At 45.6% G+C, this 23,220-nt stretch overlaps 1 protein-coding gene across 1 annotated transcript; it reads left to right on the top strand.

Annotated features, from left to right (window-relative positions):
• BFSP2 (beaded filament structural protein 2) lies at nt 1-23,220 on the top strand. Its single transcript, XM_030476327.1, has 7 exons — nt 1-520; nt 9,278-9,360; nt 11,323-11,479; nt 13,774-13,935; nt 19,246-19,377; nt 21,939-22,159; nt 22,981-23,220. The coding sequence occupies exons 1-7, from the start codon at nt 65-67 to the stop codon at nt 22,982-22,984; spliced, it is 1,215 nt and encodes a 404-aa protein (XP_030332187.1). The 5' UTR covers nt 1-64; the 3' UTR covers nt 22,985-23,220.

The following is a 23,220-nucleotide window of genomic DNA, read 5'->3' as shown; positions in this document are numbered from 1 at the left end:
CCAACGTGCTGGGCTCGGCACATCCCTCCCGCCAGTGCGGCGCGGGCCGGGCCGGAGCAGCACCATGCCCTTGCCGAGGCGCCGGTCGTCCTTCCTGGGGCAGCAGCCCTCTTCCTCCACCGCCGAGAGCTCGGGGCCGCCCAGCCGCCGGGTGAGCATCGGCGGTGCAGGGAGCCTGTCCAGACCCCCCGGCGTCTACGTGGGCACCGTCCCCGCGGGCGGTGTGAGCAGCTTGGGCACCCGCGTGTCCCGCAGAGCCCTGGGCATCAGCAGCGTGTTCCTCCAGGGCCTGCGCAGCTCCTCTGCCGCCGTGCCCTTGGCCGCGGGGCTGGAGAAGGGCCGGGGTCTCTCCTACGAGAGCCTGAACAGCTGCTTGCTGGAGTACATCGAGAAGGTGCGAGCTCTCGAGCAGGTCAACCAGGAGCTGGAGGAGCACATCAGAGTCTACCTGGACAAGAAAGCGGCCAGTGTGGGCAACTGGAGAGTGCTGCGGGAGAAGTGGGAGGCCATTTACCATGAGGTGAGCGGGGAGAGAGCTTCAACCCTGAGCACGAGGGTTGGTTGATGCTGGTGATGAACGCTGCCTGATCTCAAGGCACGGTGCTGTAGACGGAGGGGTTTTAATCTATCTTTGCGGTAGTTATCATTTCACAGTGTGTTGTGGAAGATGCCTATTGAGCAGGAGAATTGCCTTAGGCATCCCATACACAGGGACAATTGAAATGCAGCCCAAGGTGCTGATTAAAATGGGAGGTGCGGGGTGTTTCTTTTCTTATCTTTTTCTTGGCTGTGGTTATTACACTGAGCATCAAAATTATTAACAGAAAACTGCTAGGACTGAATCAGTTTATCCCTCAATGTGGTACCATTGCAAGCACATTGGGTTGGATTTATTTTATCAGCAATTCAGATTTTTACTTCATTCCCTCATTTACTTTACCACCTTTCCAAAAGTTCTATTTATTTAAAAATAATAATTGGATCATAATAATGGCTACCAATGAGTGGCTCCTTTCCTTCCCTTTGTCACGACTCCACTATTCCTTACTCCCACCTTCTCCATACGACACAGGCTGCGGGTTCTCCAGGAAAGTCCTTATTGCAGGGGTGCAAAATGGTCTTTGCATTGACCTTGTGGACAAAACCCAACTCTTTTTGATGACCAGTAAGACCAGTAAGACTCGCAAGCTGATGTCCTTGCTTGCAGCAGACACGGGGCTCTATCCCCTGAGGTCTTGGTGCAGTTTGCGAGTCCCAGCTTCCCAACTCCCAGCCAGCGGGATGGGATGGGACCCTAAGAGCTGGAATCCTGAATCTTGTACATCTCTTCCCAGCAGCACTTGTGCAGGCACAGAAAACACCATCTTCAGATGGTCTTCAGCAAGCATGAAAGGCAAGTTCCTCAGGACAATTGTGTGTTTTACCTTGGGCTGTCCAGAGTTTCACACTGGTGTAGGAGGAAGGGTGCATTTTGACAGTGTGCTCCATTTTAGGGCAGAACACTACAAATGGCATCTGAAACCTGAACACAGCGGAATAAGCTGTTATACAAACATCACATCAACATGTGCTTCTGAAAACATGCCATACCCTCAAACCTATCATCTCCCTGGGGTAGACGGAGACTGATGTGAGATGGGGGGTTAATGCTTTGCAGCCATCCCATGTTTTCCAGATGAGTGTCCCATTTTGCGGTTGTAGACTCACCTGTAAAACCTACGGAGGCTTATGGTTAGGACCAAAGAAGTAGGACTGTAGGTACTTTAGGAAAGACTGCTTGATTTTTCTCGATATGAAAGCCCAACATTGTAGTGCTGATGAACCTACTCATGTAATGATTTTTCATTCAAGCTGCTTTCCTTTTAACCTTTCTTTATAGTGTCATCCTGCTGCCTTGCCTCTACATCCCCTTATATGAGTAAATAGGAGCAGCTCATAATGAAATTGAGCTCAGATAGCAGGCTCTTCCTATGTAAAATCAGCACAATAAAGCTATGTAGTAATAGCATTTGCAAGTGTCGTAGAAAATAAAAGATTAGCTTAATCCATATCTATTTAACCATTAAAATACATTAGAAAATACGTAAAGTTTTCTGAATTACATCACTTTACTGAGAGGGTGCTGAGGCGCTGGCACAGGCTGCCCAGAGAAGCTGTGGCTGCCCCATCCCTGGCAGTGTTCAAGGCCAGGTTGTATGGGGCCTTGGACCACAGGGTCTAGTGTGAGGTGTCCCTACCCATGGCAGGAGATTGGAACTGGATGATCTTAAGGGCCTTTCCAACCCAAATCATTCCATGATTCCCAGGGAGCCCCATCTGTTCAGCCAGGAAGGACGTCCAGTAACTATAACCCCCTTGGTGCCGTTTGCATGGAGCAGCTGTGAAAGTTTTGGGGTGGAAAGCCACTAGAGCAGCCACCAGGTTTAGCCCAAATACCCATGATAGGAACAGTTTTTGAACAAGCAGCAGCACACAAACACACACAGTTGGGCAGGTGGGGTGTTTAGACAGGAGCCCTTTCCTCCTGCCATGCTGGTGAGAAGACAAAGATACGCCACATAGGACTCTCCTGGTCCCAAAACCAGAAATGTGTCAGGCCCATCTCCACAGTGGGGTAGAAGAGACCCCAGCAGACCTGAGGTCCTGTTTCCCCCCTGTCCTTCCCGGGATCCCAAATGTCAGGTGGTTGTCCTCCCAGCAATAACAACTGGGTGCTAGCATTTCTCCTGAACACAGAGCTAGGGGGGGAAATGTGGCAACGAGAAGAGAAGGCTCAGGGGGGACCTTATCGCTCTCTACAACTGCCTGACAGGAGGTTGCAGTGAGGTGGGGTCGGTCTCTGCTCCCAAGGAACAAGTGACAGGACAAGAGGAAACGGCCTCAAGCTGCACCAGGGGAGGTTTAGGCTGGAGCTGAGGAACAATTCCTTCCCCAGAGGGTGCTCAGGCATTGGAACAGGCTGCCCAGGGCAGTGCTGGAGTCACCGTCCCTGCAAGTGTTAACACAGTGTGTAGACGAGGCCCTCAGTGCCATGGGTTAGTGGTGGCCTTGGCAGTGCTGGGCAACAGTTGGACTGGATGATCTTAAAGGTCTTTTCCAGCCTGGTTGATTCCATGATTCTAAGTGACTCGGAGGGTATGAGTGGAGGGACCCTCAGGGGAAAACCCACTCGTGTGGCAGTGCGATTCTCAGGGCTGTTACTGCAGCAGGGGATCACTGACAGGAGCTGAGTGATGGGAAGCTGTTATCCAGCTCACAACACTAATTCTCTGCTGGGCAGCTGTTTTTTAGCAGAGCAGGGGGACACACACTAACTGGGACAGGCACAAAATGGGAGGAGTTTTGCAGGAAACAAGGGAAATGAGAAATCCTTGTGGAGAGGAATTCATCTGACAGAAATACAAATCCATCCCGTTTCACCCCGGGCATACTCCTCCAGGCTTCACCCCAGTGTTCTTGTGGAAAATCCCATCTCTAATCGATTGTGTCTCTTGGGCAGAATAGGAGGTTGGTTGTAACAGCAATTTGTTCCCCCAGAGCAGGGCAGGCACCTGGGAAAAGTGGATGCTTGAAATATTCTCAGCAAGTTTATGGAGAGGAGAGGGTAGCTCAGCCTCCGTGACCATTCAATTACAGCTCTGTGGGACACACAGAGATTTATGCTGTCTATGCGCTGGCATGTGGTGTGGATCAGGTCACAGGAGAAGGAATCGATGTCTTGGACCAATTTGATCACTGCTGTGACTCCTGTGCATGGTTGGGAGCACTTGAAAAATCACCAGAGTTTTTCTATGGAGACACTTCTATGTGCACCGACCTTACTGTCAGCATTTACTCAGTGTTAATATTAAGCCTGGGGAATATACAGGACTGACAGCCTGAGGACTCGCTACATTTGACTCACACCCAGTGATTCATTTGCCAGTAATTTATTTCTGGGGCCAGGAGGGTGCTGGGTATTACCTGCAACACAGTCCAACACAACACAGTGCGTGAGTAGTGTCTGGAAATGTGTGAAATGGCACAACAAACTCCCATAAAATGGCACGGAGCTTGGTCAACCACCATACAGAGGGTGGCAAGAAATCAGTTTTAATGATGTCCTCTCAGGCACCTCCAACAGCGTAACCTTGGACTTCCTTCACATAAAGCTGTGAGGAGGAGGGCTAAGGTTTTCTCCTTGTGCTTAAGCGACATTCCAGGTTTTACAGAGAATTTCTTTAGAAGGTATCTCCTGCTTTATGAAGCAGGCATTCTTTGATGCAGTCCTGTTTACTTATAAAGTATTCGACGTATAAATGAAGTCGTGTTTTCCTGGATGCAGCAGGAATCAGCAAAGGACCCATCAATCTTCCCAGGCACTCCAGGTATTACCTTTACCAAGGCGGTATAACAAATGCCACTCTTGCTACCTTTGAATCATAGAATCACAGAATCAACCAGCTTGGAAAAGATCTTTAAGAATATCAAATCCAATCATTCCCCAGCACTGCCAAGGCCACCACTAACCCATGTCACTGAGGGCCTCATCTGCACAGTGTGTGAACATGGAGTTTTCCTTCTTCAGGCTCTGAGAAGGGGTTCAACATGGAAAGCATGACTGTAAACTCATAGTGTTCTGAGTTTCCTGCTTGGCACCTGAGCAGCAGGCACTGGGCTGCATGCTTTTAGCCTGGTATAGGCATGAATTAAAATGTGTTGGAGGCGATGGGTTGATAACAATTTCCTTCTGTGTGTGGAAGGAAAGATCTTCTGATCTTTCTCCACAGACGTATCATTTGCTTTAACTGAAGTGAACTTAAAAGCCAGATAATTCTCCATGACATGAATAATTAAACCGTGAGATTCACTATCACAGGCAAAACCCGAGGCCACGAATATAGCAGCATTCAGAAAGGATTTAGGCGTTTATAAGAACAGCAAAACTATACAAAGCTACAATAAAGCATAGCTAAGGTTTTGAAAGGCATAGTAAACCTTGCAATGCCAAACTTGGTCACATTAAAGGTTGCCAGTCACCAGGGATAAGTTCTCCCCATAAGTGTTTGTTTCACATCACACTCTGATATCAAGGCTGGAGTCTGCAAACTCTTTTGAAGCAGCTGGTTTTCTTTGTTGCCAGTTGTAACCCAATAAATGGGCCAGGATGTTGATGCAGATTTTGATAAGGTTTTTATTCTAAGAATCAGAATTGCATTTTCATGTCCATAAAATCCCAGTGAAATCAAAGAAAATTGTTGCTGCTTTCTAGTTACGATGTTTTGTACCACAAATACCCAGTGTTAATTTAAGCACTGAAAAAAATCATGTTCAAAAGGTGTATGTGCATCACAGATCTGAGTGTTGAAGACAGTGTGTGACTTTAAGGAGCCATTATTAGTAATAATATTTGCATTTTTATAACACTTCCCATTTTGGCTGTTTAAATGCCACATGAGCATCAGTGACTAAAGCCTCCCAGAAATCCTGTGAGGCAGGACAGCATTGCCTTCTACTTTACAGGTAGAGAACCATAGAATCACAGAATCATGGAATCAACCAGGTTGGAAAAGACCTTTAAGCTCATCCAGTCCAACTGTTCCCCAGCACTGCCAAGGCCACCACTAACCCATGGCACTGAGGGCCTCGTCTACACACTGTGTGAACACTTGCAGGGACGGTGACTCCAGCACTGCCCTGGGCAGCCTGTTCCAATGCCTGAGCACCCTCTGGGGAACGAATTGTTCCTCATCTCCAGCCTAAACCTCCCCTGGCGCAGCTTGAGGCCGTTTCCTCTTGTCCTGTCACTTGTTCCTTGGGAGCAGAGACCGACCCCACCTCACTGCAACCTCCTGTCAGGCAGCTGTAGAGAGCGATAAGGTCCCCCCTGAGCCTTCTCTTCTCCAGACTAAACCCCCAGGTCCCTCAGCCGTTCCTCATCACACTTGTGCTCCAGGCCCTGCACCAGCTCCGTTGCCCTTCTCTGGCCCTGCTCCAGCGCCTCAATGTCTCTCTTGTAGTGAGGGGCCCAGAACTGAACACAGGATTTGAGGTGCAAGAGGAGGCAATGTCTAAGTGCTTGCAGCATCGCAAGCCCTCTCATTTCCAATGGACTCAAAGAAAGGTGTTTCCTAAACTGCTGCACCATGCACTATAGCACTTGTGTCAGCAGAATGCTGCATGTTTGCCTCCCGCTGTTGATTATTAGAGTTAAATCAAACTAAAGAGCCACTAGATGGGAGTCTTACATCCCTTCTGCTGAAGCCTGGGAAAGGGCTTTCACAGCTTGTGCAAAGCAGAGAGAATTTTCCAGGATACCTGGTTTCTGCATAGAAACTACCATGTCCTATTTACCCTCCAAGTTCACTGTTGGGAATAAAATATACTCAGCTGATTTCCAGGAGGATTGCAAGGCTAATGCCTACTGGGTCCCTCCACAACCCTCAACCCTGAAGCCTTCCAAACATGAGGCTTTTTTATGCTGTTTTTACAGTTCAGGTTTGTGTGCAGCTTTGGAAAGCCCTGGTCTTCCTCACTGAGTATTTGGCATTAGCTGCTGGACTATGGCAGGGGAGTCAGGTACTGACCAAATCCTCAGGAGGATGGTACCAAGGTTCTACTGTGGGGCAGGTAAGAAGTCACCCCTAATGCCTCAATAAGCCCACAAGATTTCTGCTGAAAAGCACTTTTAAAAAGCACTTTGTATAGAGGCAGAAATCCAGACAGCGGCAAATCACCAGCTATTACCTGCTTCTGCTTTCATTGCAGCCCAAAAGCCATTTTACACTGGATTCAGCCTCTAAATGTGGCCATTAACATACCTCTGAGCGGCACTGTGCAGCTCACAGGATTTAATGTTACTTTTGCTCGTGGGATGTTCCAAAGACACTCATTTTCATCAGACTTTAGATCAGATATTGGGCTTACTACTGGAGACAAATGGGTTTGTTTTGACAGGGCAGGGCAAATCACAGGGCAGCTCCCTGATTTGAGTCAGGAAAAAGAAATCAAAGCTCCTGCGATGATCTACACCTGTGTGAGTTGGCAGGAATACAAAATACCTTCTGTAGGAAAAAGGAAAAGGAAAAGAAGGAAGAAAACAGTACAACCAAACATTCAGAGTTTGGGTCAAAGAACTGCCTCTAGCTCCATGCTGCTGCCATGTAAAAACTAAATGTATTTCCTCCATCTTTCAGGAGAAACTCAGGTCTCCCGGTGCATTGGGACCCAAGGATGGCAAAGCAGCATGTCCCCAATGCTGCAGAAGGGACAACCCAGGTGCTGGGGAGTTAGGCCAGTGCTGGCAAAGTGGGGCTGCAAAAAAACAGGGAGAAGGAAGTAAGGGGTTGAACAATGAAGAAGAGCCGGTTCTGTGTGCCAGCAAGCACATAAAAGACTCCTGTACCAGTGTGCTGCCCAGCGGGGCTGGCTGGTGTCCCATGAGACACCATCTCCTTGCCCATACCTGTGGCTTGTGTAACATCTCTGGCTCCTGCTCTCCCTCATTCTCCCGTGCTGAAACCAGGGCATTTCTGCCCAGTGGCAGTGTTCTCAGGACCTCTCTCCTCTGTCTAGGTGCTATTTGCATGCAGCGTGTTGGAACTGCATGTCTCTGATGGCCTGTCCCTCTATCCTATGGGTTGGAATTGGCCAAGAAACCCCACAGTTAGTAAGGAAAAATTGGCCGCCAGTGCAATGGCATGAGATCTGTTTCCTGTGGAAGCCAAGCCGAGCTGGAACTAGCAGGAATGGAGCTCCAGCCCCAGGCTTCCAGCCACAGCCACCTTCCCTTTTTGTTCCTAACAGTAGGCGAGAAGTAAGCAAACGACTTCTTTTAACTCTTATGCTTCCTCAGATTTAGAAGATGTAGAGTGCTGTTAATGTCATCATCCATTATGGACTTCTCAATGTAGGGAACAGGTCATTCCTCCAGATCTCTCCTTGTCAGATGCCTTCATAGATTTCATATCTGCTTGTCCCAGCATTTGTAAGGCATTTGGAGCAGTAAGCCACTTTTTGTGAGGAGGAATACTCATTACCACTTAGAGATGCTTCAGCCTTGCATGTTCACCTTCACCCCACCACCAAGCAGCAGGCTGAAGAGCAGGTAGGACCATACTAAGGCAATGATCCCACTTGTGGTACTTCAGATAACTTGTCTGGACGCAGCCTTGATTTCTCCACATGACATGGCCTGTTTCACCTCAGGGCAGCAGAATGCTTCAGGGGATTTGCGATCCCATTTAGTTGCAGACTTAATTATCTAAAGAAAGATTTCTGCTTCAAGAACTCTCCCTTTTAATCCCGCTTAAAAAGCTGCTTTTATTCATGTGGTGGTTTAGTTTCAACTGCAAATCTCCATGGGTATGTCCTGGAAAAGATCAAAGAGATGTTCAGTTTAGCTCCTCCAGAGCGACATCATGGACCATGGGAAGGCTGGAGTCCCACATAGCTATTTGCAGAGGTGAACGCTCTGGTACTAAATTCCACATAGTTTGGGTCACTTCCATAGATCAGTGCATGTGGGATTCCAGGGCAGGCAGGGGCCTTTTTAACCTTTTTATAATTTTATATATACTTCTTGAATCACAGCAAGCTGCTAAGTCACAAGCCTTTTAGCTTTGCTTACCCCTCAAGCATCTCCTGGGCATTAAAGATCCACCCCGGAGCCATAGCAATGATCCCACAGTCTTATTTGCTCAATCTTTCCAAAGCATTTCCCATTCAGTGTAATAATCTCTGAAGACTGCCTGCTTCTCAGGTCTCATACGTATCGCAAGAGCTTACAGGATCCCATCAGAGAAGGAAAACGACGCTCTGGGAGCTGAGGACGGCTCGCAGGCAGCATAAGCAACAAGTATTCCTTGGCTCACTGAAGAGGATGACCCTGCAGAGGCCTGCTGATATGGGAAGTAGAATAGGAACTGCATAAGTGCTGCTTAAACTGTATTGTGAAAATATAAGTGGGACTTAAATGATGACCGTACCTCGCGCGCAGTAATGAATTTTGCCCCTTGCGACCAGCTGATGATCAGAATAAATGTGTTTTCACAAGAAGATGAGTGCTTGGGACGAATGAGATTGGTGACAAATTACAGCCTATTTGCAGAGAATTTGTGAATTTATAGGTACAAATGTAATTGATTACGTTGTCTGGAATGAGTCACTTGAACAGCCCTAGGCTAGAGGATTATTTTCAGAATCAAAGCTATACATCTGCTTAAGACACATGTACAGTGCACATAGCTAATGTGCTGAAGCTCTTCATTGCTTGAGCTCTGTTATCTCTTTCTTCTAGGTGGGCGAAGCAGTCCTCGAAAATGCTCGTCTTATGCTGCACACTGAGAACATTCAAGCCTGTGCTGAAGATTTTAAAGACAGGTAAAATTGTGGTGGCACCAAGCTGGCCACTTTCTTTGAAACTTACCTTGGCAAACCCCTACTCTATGATGGAGTAATGCTTAGTGCGTAGAATGGGCTCATTCTTTTGACTATTCATAGAATCACAGACTGGTTTGGGTTGGAAAGGACCTTAAGATCATACAGTTCCAACCCCCTGCCATGGGCAGGGACACCTCACACTAGACCATGTCGCCCAAGGCTCTGTCCATCCTGGCCTTGAACACTGCCAGGAATGGAGCATCCAACTGCCTGGCTTGGGAGGGGGGTTGTAACAGCAAAATAATTCTGATGCTAACATTATTTGGGAATATTTTGAACATTTAAAGTAACATAAATGTGCTCAAGCAAAATTACGCAAGCTATTCTTTGACATACAGACATTGGTCTCTTACTTACTGTCATTTGGGTTGATATTTAATAAAGGCAAAATTTCCATGTGTTTTTTAGTTGTAATTTTCAGTCCCACATAGATGGTTTTGGAAGTAATGATCATTCTGCTGCAGCAGCTGAAAAGCAAAAACCACACCACTACAAATGTCTGTGTGGAAATGTTAGATAAGAAAACAGAAATGGGCTGCACTGGTTTTCCTCATCTTTACTGAGAGAAAGAAATAGCAAAAGAAGATCTTAAATACTGGGAAACTACTTTTTTTAACATCCTTCTGTTCTCAAAACCTGATATTCATGTACATGAGTGCATGAAGCTCTTTAAATTTGACTCAGGAAATATGATCCTTCCAGCTTTTCCTCATAATGGACTCGTTCACTTACAAACAGATTTTTGCAAGATCTGACACGCAAACTGTGCTTCAGACTAATTGGGTTTTATTTCCTATGATTTTTATCATCCTTTTTAACCTTCTGTCTCTGTCTGGTATTATTTTATTTAATCATATCAAAAAGTGTGTTAATCATGTTCTGAGGTTTGCCTTTCATTTCAGAAAGGTATCACTCTGTGTTACTCATTTGATGGCTTTATGTCCTACACTTGCAGCGTAAGCACGCAGTCTCCATCACAAAACCAATGTCAAATCAATCCACTGCATAGGAAAAGCTCCTAATTCTCAGTGGAATCGGCTACCACTTTCTCAGGCTGTTGAACTCCCAGCAACAAAGGTGGCTCTCAAGTGGCAGAGTGTGGGGCCTGTTTATGAAGCTGGCTCCCATCTAAGCTGCCACCTTCCCTGTCTAACCTCCCTGGCCACCAGGAGCCCAGGTTGGATGGGTTTGACACAAAAGCCTCCCACCCGAGGAGATTTACCACATCTTCAATGGAAAGCCTGAAATGAAAGGGCAGAAACAAGAGTGATGCAGAAAGCAGCGCTGTAGAATAGCAGTTGCCTGCCACAACCTTTTCCTACCACTGCAGCCATGGTTTAGAAACGAGCCATTTGCTTTAACAGCAATTCTAGTTGGCAAACCAACCACTCAAATTTCCTCTTTCTTTTGATATTACTACGTCTTAAGGATGGGCTGGGGCCCTGGAACATATACCAGACTTCCATCAGCATCTCTGTTAGTAACAGTAATGCATTTGATGTGCATGTGTTTTCTTTAACCATAGCTCTGAAAAGTTTTCATGTAGATGAAGGAGCAGTTGTTCTCATTTTACAGCCAAGCAAACAGAGAACAAGCCACCCATAGTCATACTGTATATAAATACCACATGCCTCTCTGTGCTTGTTCAGGAATCCTATCGGGCTGTAACCACCGCAGCACAGAGTGCGAATGTGGCCTGTTTTACAACACTCTGAGTTAATGACAGGGTACCTTGGCAGTTAAATTCAAGTACAGTGAGACGAGGTGAGAGCAAAGTATATCTTCTGTGCCTCTGTCTGGGACACAAGGTAATTAGCACAAATGGTGTCATTGAAAAGAAAGCAGGTTTTTCTTGCTGAGCTGTGCTGGATTAAGGTTTCGGGGTTTTTGTGTTCTCTGCAGGTACGAAAATGAGCAGCCATTCAGAAAAGCAGTGGAAGATGAAATTAATTCGCTATATAAAGTGATTGATGATGCTAATTTAACTAAAATGGATCTGGAGAGTCAGATAGAGAGCATGAAAGAAGAACTAACTTTGCTGTCAAAGAATCATGAAGAAGTAAGTCCAGACTCGGGACACTGTAAAGCCAATGTGTGCCTGTTTCATCCAGCTGGTATCATACACCTAGTGCAAAACAAGCACTAAAGAGCTCTGCCTGCCATGTCTGGGGCTGGGGATTCTTCTGAAATCCGCTCTTATTTTTCTCTCTCTGTCAACTTCAAGCACTAACCTGTAAGGTACGATCAAATTGCTTACATTTAAGTCTTTCCTGTCTGATAAACATGACATGGAAGAGATGTCACTTGTTGCTAGACGCCACACAGTGGTCACAGGATTGCACGTATGCGGACATCTCAACAGTGAGGTCTGATCCTCAGCCAGAGATGTAAAGAAAAATGAGTGTGCAGGGAACAAGCTCTGGTCCTGCTGCACTAGCACTGAGTATTAACCAGGTTCTTCTGAACATGCCCTGCTTGGCTTAGCAAGCTGCTCAGTTCCCACAACAGAGTCTCTCCTGAGCAACACACTCCAGAAGTAAGACAGAGGCATAGGCAGCTGGAAGGGAAGCCCATTATTACCCAGTTTTGCAATGCCTTCCCACTTACTTACTATATTCACCAGCACTATTTGCATGAAGGTGGTTTATTGCCTTCAGCAGGGGTTTCAGGATCAGACACAAATCAGCCTCTTTATGATGGGGCTCGGATATGGAGCTACTACTAATCCCACATAAGGGGCAACAAGCAATTGTGCTGATGCTTCAAAAGTAAAAGGGAGCTTGAATTGAGACGGTTCATGGAAGCAAGGCACTATCCTACCTTACAGTCCTCTCAGGTTATTTCCCCAACCACAAGATTTCAGCTTCACTGGCAGGTATATGGAGACTTGGCTTGCCAAGATGAGGTTGCTTCATTCCCTCCCTGCTTTCACAAGTCTAATCCCAAGGCTGGCATTTTGCAGAAAATAACCTATGGCTCCATCACAGCTGCACAGCATGAGAAAAAGTGAAATTGTTTTAGATAAGAGGGAAAACAAAACATTAATAGAAATACACAAGATCCCCTTTAAGCCTCTGTCTATATTCCTGAAACCAGGAAAGCTGGCCCTAAGGCTGTTCTCTGCCCATATATATGGCATTACAAGGACACCACCTTTCCAGCAGCTTCTCTTGCTCCACATTTAGCCAGTGGGGAGCCCTTGCAGGGTAGAAGGATGCTCCTTTCCTTACCCATTTGGAGTATCTGAGCAACCTCAGCACAGACGTGATTTTCCCATGGCAGCAGCACCAGGGGAAGCTGCTCAAGAGAAGCAAAAGAATAAAGGCTGGAAGCAACTATTGCGATTACTCCAGCTGAGCTGTGGCACAATAAAGTCTCAAGGACTTTCTTGAACTAATTCCAACTTTACATTCGTCCAATCCATGTCAAGTCCTTTTGAAGGTCTTGTGACCATGGAGTGAGCACATTTTAAGGCTTTCATTCTTAAAGATTCATAATTCACATAATTCCATCCATTTTTCCCCAGTATTGTCACTGTCAGGGGCCATTGCTTATAAATGCAGTTATCAGATGTTTTTATACTACTTTTCATTTTGCTCACACCAATAGCACATATAAACAGATTGATGTAAAAGTTCAGATACATGTGCAAACCTCATCTATTCTTGTGTTCCTGAACACAAGGTACAACTGATGTGCTACCTTTAAGCGTACGGTTCTAGACACCGTAATTCTCTACTGCTTACATGGTTTTGGAGCGCTTATATGTAAAGAAACAGAATGCTGTCATGGAGAAGGAGAGTGCTCTTTATCTAACATGCACATGCATAAAAGCACGCAGGTGGCTCACACAAGCTGCTTTGCACAACTTGTACATCCCAGTAGATGCCTGTCTATGTTGTTGCGTGGTGCAGCAGAGAGGGAAGAGCAGGGTTTGACTTGCTGTAAGCTGTTAGTTCTTTGACCCAATGCCCACACTGAAGCCTTCCTGGCAGTACAGTTGTGGTGGGTTTGGGCCCCAGGTTTGCAGTGTGCATGTGTCAAGCTCTGACTGCTGGAGAAACTTGCCACTGTGAGGGAAGTGCCTTGGTGCAGGCCTTCAGCCTCCTTCCACCAAAAGGAAAACCACTTCCAGCACCCCAGAGCTGAAGCAAGACTCCCCATGCAGAAGTAAGACAAATCCACATCTGACAAAGAAACCCTCCAGCGCACTAAATCATTAATGTAGAGATGGTCTTTCAGGGCCAAACTTAATGATTCTTTCTGTGGCACCAAACGAGCTCTTCCTCGAGCCTCTCTGAAGTCACCATTCTATCGTTCAGTTCACTTTTACGTCTGTCATTTTTGTTCAAGGATGTGAAGGTATTATACAAGCAGCTTGCGGGATCTCAGCTGGAAGAACTGGATGTTCCCTTGGGAAGTGGCCTGGATGACATCCTGGAAAAAATCAGGATCCACTGGGAGAGAGACATTGAAAAGAATCGTGCTGAGACAGGAGCTCTGCTCCGTACCAAGGTGAGCACAACAACATCACAGGGTTTAAGCAAACACTAAACCTGACTAATATTCTGCAGTAACTTTGAGGGCTGGGTGTTTGGTTTCTCCTTGAAACAAAAACGGTGGTAAAAATCTGAAGGATTTTGGTCCAAGTCCATGGGAAAATACACACAGAGCGTGTGGCTCTCTTAGGAGGCAGAGTTAAGCAGTGGTGGGAATGACCCTGCTGATATCACAGGTATCTGTGGGAGGCTTCAAGGGCTCTGAAATGCTGGCTGAGGAAAACAAACTTAGAATCATAGAACCATAGAATAATTTGGGTTGAAAGGGACCTTCAAACCTCATCTAGTCCAACCCCCTTGCAATGAGCATCTTGCATCTTCAACTAGATCAGGTGGCCCAGAACTTAATCAGTTGATACCTTCTGTGTAGAATAAGCCACAGTTGTTATCCTTCTTACTAGGGCTGTTCCTCTGCTGAACAATTTAGAGGGGTCTATAAATCAAAAAAGCAAAACATATTGCTCTCCACTAATTATAGACTCCTTATGGATTTCTCCTTAATACTGTTTCCTTTGGCAGCAGTGGGAAAACTGGATACTAACTCAGAAATGAAAAGTGATGATAAAAGCAATGATAATAGATGATCATCAGGGAATGATCCTATATGCTTGTAGCCATCTCATTCTGCGGTGGCTATTACAGCACAGCATGGCAGAGCAAATCATAACTACAGATGTGCTATATGTAATATTTATATGTAGTATAAAGCAAAACCACAGCCCCTGCTGTTCCATGGTACAGAGTGGGGGGAAGTGAAGGCAAACAGCAAGAAAAAGCCAAAACTATGTTTGCAAACATATATGCAAGCTCTGAGTAGGTGTTTCTTTTCAAAAGAAAGAATAAAACTGTGACAACAGTTGATACCAAAGGTGGCAGGGAATGCACAAGAAGCCAACCAGAGTCTATGTAGAGGTCCCATCAAGTTTGTGAGTGTGCCAGACTGTTACTAAGCAAAGTCTCCATCAGATTATTCTGTGGGGGCCTGATTTTCAGCCCAAAAGGAAGTCAGTGACATGGCAATAAGCTACATGAGCCTGCAGAGTGCCTCCATGCAAAGCACATGCAGCCTTTAGAAGCCAAAACATCTTCAGAAGCCTCCTAAGCTTTTCCCAGAAAATCTGTTCCTGGTCCACTGACAGATTTCAGCAGACTGACCATGCCTCTGACACACCAGATTCCTCAGTGTCCCCACTTTCCTGTCTGACCTGATCTGCCTCCTCCTGCGCAAACAAAGCCCCACAACTTCTTTCTTCCTATTTATTTCTTTCACACCTTCCAATATCTGGTCTTTCAGAGATATCATTTGAGGACAAAACTGCCAGCTCATACTAGACTGATCACTGGATCCCACTCCCATGTCTTTGATATCTAACCTATCCCTGGTCGGCCGTCCTAGTCTAAGCTCTTACTAGTTTAAGTTTTTCCTGCTTTGGTTTTCTGGTAAGATCAGTTGTGGTTCTGATCAGGTTCTGGTATGACATTCTAGAGGGTTTTGTCCCCAGGTATACCTCTTATTAAATCTAGATGAGGATGTTGTATCTCATATCTCATATAGGTTTGTTACTATTTATACTGGTAACAAGAGCTCAGCTTTTTTCAACTTGTGGACTTAACGTCATCTTATGTGGCCAAGTTGCACCATTTGGTTACCCACAGTGTGAAAAACTTGCCCTTACTCTTTTGCAACATCAGCAGAGGGAGAGCAGTTCCCTCCTCTTTGCTCTTCATTGCTACTTCCTTCAATCTCTCCCTGTGAGATTTTCCTTGGAGCCTGATATTTTAACTTCATTTCTCCACAGGGATGAGCAGGGGGCTGGAGTATGAAAACAGGCTGAGAAAATAAAATGAGAGAAGAGTTCCCCAGTGGGTAACTTAGCACATCATTCTGTGTTGCTCCTGGAGTAAAGAGTAATCAGATAATAAAATGGGAACGAGCAAAAAGAATGAAGTTACAGACTGGATTCCTCTTTAGATCATGAGCTTAAGCTGACATAGAAAGCTCCTTGTAATTGTTGGAGCAAGTCCAGAGGAGGCCACGAGGATGACCAGGGGCTGGAGCACCTCCCGTATGAAGACAGGCTGAGAACATTGGGGCTGTTCAGCCTGGAGAAGAGAAGCTGCGTGCAGACCTCAGAGCAGCTTCCAGTGTCTGAAGGGGGCTACAAGGCTGCTGGAGAGGGACTCTTCATCAGGGACTGTAGCGATAGGACAAGGGGTGATGGGTTCAAACTGAAACAGGGGAAGTTCAGGTTGGGTCTAAGGCAGAAGTTCTTCCCTGTGAGGGTGCTGAGGCGCTGGCACAGGGTGCCCAGAGAAGTGGTGAATGCTCCATCCCTGGCAGTGTTCAAGGCCAGGTTAGATGGGGCTTGGAGCAACCTGGTCTAGCGTGAGGTGTCCCTGCCCATGGCGGGGGGTTGGAACTGGATGATCTTAAGGTCCTTTCCAACCCAAACCATTCTATGATTCTATGCTTTTATGATTCTCTTTACCCACTCTTTGCTGTAGCTGTGACCAGCTGAGACCAAGGTATTTCAAATGATGACCTAGCACTGACTTCCACGTCAGGGCAGTATTTCTGTTTTTTTCTGACTCTTGCCCCATTTGCTTTGTTTTCTGACTGAAATTGCAGTCTTGGCTAGATTTTTCAGTGATATTCAGGCACCAAAACATACCAATTTACATTCGTACCTAACGGAGTTTCACATGACACTTTTTTAGATGAGCAAGTAACCTCAAAACTCAAGTCCATTGGTTTGACATCTGCACTTTTTTTGTCCATAATGCCCAAACCCTTTTCTGAATTGTCAGAAGTGATTTAAACCCTTCTTATGACACGCAAACTCTTTAATATTCTTCCCTGAAAAATGTTTTACTTAATGATGTGGTGCTGTTCGTTCATGTAGTTTGATTCCACCCATCCACCGCTGCTCACTGCTTACCTGCTATCCATAAATCCTTTCAGTTCATGATTCATCCCCAAGGCAGTAAAACCTTGAGGCATCAAGCTGTTAAGCTTCTGTCATAACGGAACTAGACCTTAATCCTCCTCTTGATGTCCTGTCTCTTGACCAGCTGTTGATCCATGGCAATGCTTTGCCCTGAACACACAATTGCACAGCTTCCTCTGTGGTCCCATATACTACATCTCATAAAAGGTTTTGAAACTCTTGTGAGTTACGTCAGTTGTTTCTCCCTTCTTTACTACTTTGCTAACACATTCCAGAACTATTCAGAGCTTATCATCAAAGTCACTTTTCTCCTGCAGATATCATGCTGGTCAGACCCTGGGTGATGGTGTTCTATCCCTAATCATCCTTTAATTCTTTTGATTCCATGAAAAACAGACTAATGAGAAATTCTGCACTCTTACACAACACCTGGCTCAGAACTGTAGAGATGGGCTTGAAATCCACACATCCCTAGGATACCCAAGCACCAAGCTGATAAAGATTTAGGATGATGATTTCATCCTCTCCCTTCATTAATCCAGTTGTTTGTGGGCACCACAGTTCGGTATGGCCTTTCCTTTGTGGAGGAATAGGAAGAGCAGAGCAGAAAACACAAACTGACTAGTTTTGTGCCCTAGTGAAGAGGGCACAAAGACTATGTCTGCACTTCTCTACAGAAGGAACCCTCCAATTGGACTCTTCGTGCAAGTCAGCTGGTGACCTATAAGGAGGTTAGGGAACTCCTGTGTGCACCAAAAGCTTTAGAGCTCATTCAGTGTGTGCTTACTTGCTGTGTAATCCTCAGTACTTAAGTTCCAATGTGGCCACCTCCATCTACTCCATCTGCCTGTTGTATCATTCACATCACTACAGTCAGGTAGCCACGACTGCTTAGAGTATCTTATCTCCTTGGAGGAGTTTCAACATCCCCTGTGGTAAGGGCAAGTTGGAATTACAGGTAGCATTTGGGCCACCAGCAGGGTAAATATGAATGGGAGATACCAGGCTTCAGGTAATGGGTGTAGGTTATACGTATAGATGCAAAAGCAGCCTTCCTGCCCTATGTATCTCTTTAAAAAGAGGTATTATAGTGCTCGTACCATAATAACGTGCAGGCTACACTCTCAACACAACTTAAGAGACACAAATGACTCCAGAGTGGCAGGTCAGGGATCACCAGGACTAGTGAGGTGAGATTATGTTGCTCTGAACACAAACCCCTGGAAAACACAGCCTCTGTGCAGTTTGCTGGGAAGGACAGCTGGTGTTTGGATTGAAATTCACCCTCTGCAAATCAGCTTCATAAGGCCTACATTCTGTCTGAGATTTACCTTGTACTTAAATGACCTTCTGCACCTGAGATGATTTCATTCACAGTGACCAAGGTGTGGGGGTTCACATGGTGGTACCAAAAAAACCCTATAAAAATTATTTCTGATGCGCGGTCCCAGACTGACTTTTAAATTGATCTTATTTGAAAAGAAAATGCATAATCAGAGAAGTAGGAGAGGGTTAAGATGAACTTTCCGAGTGGAATGGAGCTATTCTGCATAGTTAACTTCAACCAGAAGAAATATAAGTTTTGACTGAAGAATTGCATTTGCTAGAGAGCCCAGAGCTCTGGATTGAAACCCTTGATCTCAGCCCTCATTAAAAGCTATAGACATTTTCGTTTTACTAAGGTACATTTTCCTTCACCTCATTTCAAGGACCCTGACCTAAACACATACAAAAGCCCATAAGAAACAAGAGCATGAAATGATGTAAGAATATCTTAATTCAACTTATTCTTCTGACTTGTGTGAGATGACTTGCTCTCTGACTCACCAAATCCTATGTGAAAAATCAAGTTGTGAATACGTCTGAAATCCAACAGACTAAGTGAAAACACTTCGCTTCTTAAAAAAATTATAGCACAATTATATGATATGATATGATATGATATGATATGATATTATATTATATTATATTTAGCATAATTATATTAATTATAGGTACAAAATGAAGAATTACAGTAACATTTTCTTTTTATAGGTCATTTTAAATGTACTAGTATGAATGCTGAACAGCTTCTGTTGTCATAGATAAAATATATCCACTTAGAGGTATAAGCCATTTTACAGTAAATGCATAGAAAAGACGGTAATTCTGACACTAAGAAGTATCCCAAATTGTTCAACTGAGTGCTTTAAAATAGAAGAATGAAACGTAAAGTCAGAATTGCCACAAACTGTGAAACTAATAGCTGTCAGTTTGGTTTGTAAGGAAACTAACCATCATTTGAGTAGGCTGTGATGACAGTGGTAATCCTTTACCAGCAGCAGGCTGAAGCGACTGCTGCTGTGCGAACCCAGGAGGAGGAGATGGTGGAGGGCCTCAGGACCGAGTTCCATCAAACTGCCTGCAAAATACAGAGCTTGCAAGCAGAAACTGAATCCTTGAGGACCTTGGTAAGTCATGTTGGATATACTATGTGCAAATACAACACGCCTTCTGAGGAAAACATTCCCATCCTGGGATATAGACTTAAGAATAAATCCCGTTTTCCAGTGTATGCTGTTTCCAGAGACGCCAGACATTTCTGGGTTCTTCTTGATTGACGTGGTGCACTAAGTGTACCACATTTGGCAACCAAACCCCAAATGTCAATCTTCAACTTCTTCATACTCAATTATAATTGCTGGGTGGGTAGTACTTGACAATGTGAAGAATACCTGCACCTTGTAACCAAAGTAGTTCAACCTTTGTAATGGTAATAGACATTTTGCAAAGTATCTAAAGAAAGGAATTCTCAAAATATTCCATCTCCACTTAAGCATATTCAATAGAGATACTGGCCAAACCTGAATAAAAATCCCTCTAAGGCATATGAGACCTACTTGGAGGAATCTAATAGGTCAGGGCTGTAGAAGGTAGCGGGGTGCAATAGAGCTGGTTAACATTCAAGCATCACTTCCTCCAAGCTCAAGATCGATACATCCCTCTGAGTAAGAAATCAAGCAAAGCAGGCAAGAGCCCTGCAGGGATGAGCAAGGAGCTTCTGGCAAAACTCAAATAAAAGAAGGAAGTTTATGGAATGTGAGAAAAGGGACAGGCCACTTGGAAGAATATAGGAACATTGTCAGAGTATGTAGGGATGCGATGAGGACAGTTAAGGTCCATTTGGAATTACATGTGGCGAGGTATGTCAAGGACAACAAGAAGGGTTTCTTCCAGTATATCAGTAGCAAATGGGAGACTAGGGAAAATGTGGGCCTGCTGCTGAATGAGGTGGGTGCCCTGGTGATGAAGTATACAGAGAAGATGGTGTTACTGAATGCCTTCTTTGCTTTAACCTTTACTGCCAAGACCAGTCCTCAGGAATCCCAGATCCCGGAGGCAAGACAGAAAGTCTGGAGAAAGGAAGACCTTCCCTTGGTCAAGGAGGATCGGGTTAGCGATCACTTAGGCAAACTTAACACCCACAAATCCATGGGCCCCGACAGGATGCACCCATGAGTGCTGAGGGAGCTGGCGGATGTTACTGCTAAGCCATTCTCCATCACCTCTGAAAGGTCATGGAAAACAAGAGAGGTGCCTGAGGACTGGAGGAAAGCCAGTGTCACTCCAGCCTTCAAAAAGGGCAAGAAGGAGGACCCAGTAAACTGCAGGCCAGTCAGCCCCACCTCCATCCCTGCAAAGGTGATGGAACATCCTGGATGTCATCTCTAAGCATGTGGAGGAAAAGAAGGTTATCAGGAGCAGTCAACATGGGTTCACCAAGAGGAAATCATGCTTGACCAATCTGATAGCCTTCTATGATGGAATGACTGGCTGTGTAGATAAGGGGAGAGCAGTGGATGTTGTCTACCTTGACTTTAGCAAGGCTTTTGACACTGTCTCCCAGAACATCCTGATAGGTAAGCTCAGGAAGTGTGAGTTAGATGAGTGAGCAGTGAGGTGGATTGAGAACTGGCTGAATAGCAGAGCTCAGAGGGTTGTGATCAGTGGCACAGAGTCTGTTTGGAGGTCTGTAGATAGTGTTGTTCTCCAGGGGTCAGTTCTGGGTCCAGTCTTGTTCCACTTACTCATCAGTGACTTGGCTGAAGGGACAAAATGTTCCCTCAGCAAGTTTGCTGATACAGCTGAAGCTGTGCTGCCATTCAGTGAGACCTGACAGGCTGGAGAGTTGGTGGTGAGGAACCTAATGAAGTTCAACAAAGACAAGTGCAGGGTCCTGCCCCTGGGGAGGAATAATCCCATGCACCAGTACAGGCTGGGGGCTGTCCTGCTGGAAACCAGCTCTGTAGAGGAGGACCTGGGGGTCCTGGTGGACAACAAGGTGTCCATGAGCCATCAGCAATGTGCCCTTGTGGCCACAATCTCCAATGCTATCCTGGGCTGCAATGGAAAGAACATTGCCAGCAGGTTGAGGGAGGTGATCCTCCCCCTCTACCCTGCCCTGGTGAGGCTACATCTGGAGTAACCTGTCCAATTCTGGGCTCCCCAGTACAAGGGAGACAAGGAGCTACTGGAGAGGGTCCAGTGGAGTGCTAAAAGATGATTAGGGGAGTGGAGCATCTCTCCTACGAGGAAAGGCTGAGAGAGCTGGGCCTGTTTAGCCTGGAGAAGAGTCAACTGAGAGGTGATCTTACCAATGCATACAAATATCTTCTGGACAGGTGTCAAGAGGCTGGGGTCAGACTCTTTTCAGTGGTTCCCAGTGATGAGATAAGGGGCAATGGGCACGAAGTGAAATACGGGAAGTTCCATCTGACTATGAGGAAGAACTTCTTTACACTGAGGGTGTCAGAGCACTGAACAGGCTGCCCGGGGGGGTTGTGGAGTCTCCCTCTCTGGAGACATTCAAACCCGCCTGGACACGTTCCTGTGTGACCTGCTCTGGGTGGACCTGCCTTGACAGGGGGTTGGACTGGGTGATCTACAGAGGTCACTTCCAAACCCACCCATTCTGTGTGACTCTCTGACATGAAACCTGACTGTTTTAATGTCTGCTGTCCTGCCCTTACAGAAGAGGGGTCTAGAGAACTCTTTATACGACGCCAAGCACTGGCACGACATCGAACTGCAGAACCTAGGCTCTGTCATTTCCAAGCTAGAGGCAGAGATGGGAGAAATCAAAATGGAAACCGAGCAGCAGCAGCGGGATCGTGAAAATCTGCTGACCAGCAAACAACAGCTGGAGAAAGACATTGCTGCATATCACTGCCTTCTGGATGGAGAACATAGCAGGTACTGGTCCTAAAAAGCAAGTGTGCCATGAGGATGGAGAACATGTGCTTCCTGGGAAAGGGGTTTTGAGGTTGCTGGAAGCAGGAGGATTAGGAGGGCTCTTTTGTTTCATAAGGCTGGGTGGTAGATGGTGAGGTTTGGGAAAGCTGCCAAAGGGGAAGAACACCCCAAACCCAGTCGTACAGAGATTCCTAATGTACTGGGGAGATGGTGGTTTCCAGCACTCGCATGGGAGAATGAGGTTTAGCAATATTCCAGTAGATCTGTGAGTTTCACTTCGCTGAAGATTTGAGATGTGAGGTTAAAATGCTACTACAGCATCTGGGGACTACATTAGCTGCAAAGCAGCTCTGTTGTTTCTTGCCTTGGGTACATTATGCCTTCGCTCTTACTACTACTATACAATCCAAATACTAAAGCTGCTATCCTGAGGAAGCTTCCTTTCTAAGCACACCAGTGCCCCTCAAAGTCAGAGCACAGGATCTGGCACTCTGACTATAACTTTTGCGAAGAAACACAGTTCAGACTCTTGACATTTGTCCTCTGGAAATAACCTGCAAATGCCTTTACAGTGGTTGTGTAAAGGGTTGGGCTTTTTAAAGATCCTTAATCACCATTAGGCATGGAACCTCTGAGAATCTGATGCAGAGATTTTGACTCACTCTTCTGCTCAGGTCAGGGAGATTATTTGTTATAATCAGATCCCACTGAGATTGATGAGATTTCACCAGCTGAGCTGAAGACAGTTCTGAGTTCAGCAATTTTCCTACTTGTAGTAATGGCCGATTTTTTTCTATTTATTTTCTCTATTTTACTTTCAGCTGATTATGAAACTCCCAGCCCACAGAAGACCATTGCCATGAAAGCAAAAGATGTCACTGCCCATTCTGTTCATGGAAGCTAAAAACCCAAAAAGCAGCCTGCTCTATTCAGTTTGACTCAACAATCGAAGTAGGTTGTAGCTTGAACAACTTTATTAGACCTTCCTCATGTAATTGCTTTGCTTACAGATTTCAATTTACTCATGTTGTTAAAATTATAATAAACATAAAGAAGATCAG

The sequence above is a fragment of the Strigops habroptila genome, chromosome 1 (assembly GCF_004027225.2).
Source record: "Strigops habroptila isolate Jane chromosome 1, bStrHab1.2.pri, whole genome shotgun sequence".
Lineage (NCBI taxonomy): Eukaryota > Metazoa > Chordata > Aves > Psittaciformes > Psittacidae > Strigops > Strigops habroptila.
The sequence above is the reverse complement of the archived record's forward strand: the minus strand, read 5'-3'. Positions and strand labels throughout refer to the sequence as shown.

What these genes read in the sequence shown, in the direction of transcription:
- BFSP2 (XM_030476327.1), top strand. Translation starts at nt 65, where the DNA reads ATGCCCTTGCCGAGGCGCCGGTCGTCCTTCCTGGGGCAGCAGCCCTCT. An exon ending in GCTGAAGATTTTAAAGACAG is followed by an intron (nt 9,361 to 11,322) that starts GTAAAATTGTGG and finishes TGTTCTCTGCAG; the next exon opens with GTACGAAAATGAGCAGCCAT. An exon ending in CTGAATCCTTGAGGACCTTG is followed by an intron (nt 19,378 to 21,938) that starts GTAAGTCATGTT and finishes CTGCCCTTACAG; the next exon opens with AAGAGGGGTCTAGAGAACTC.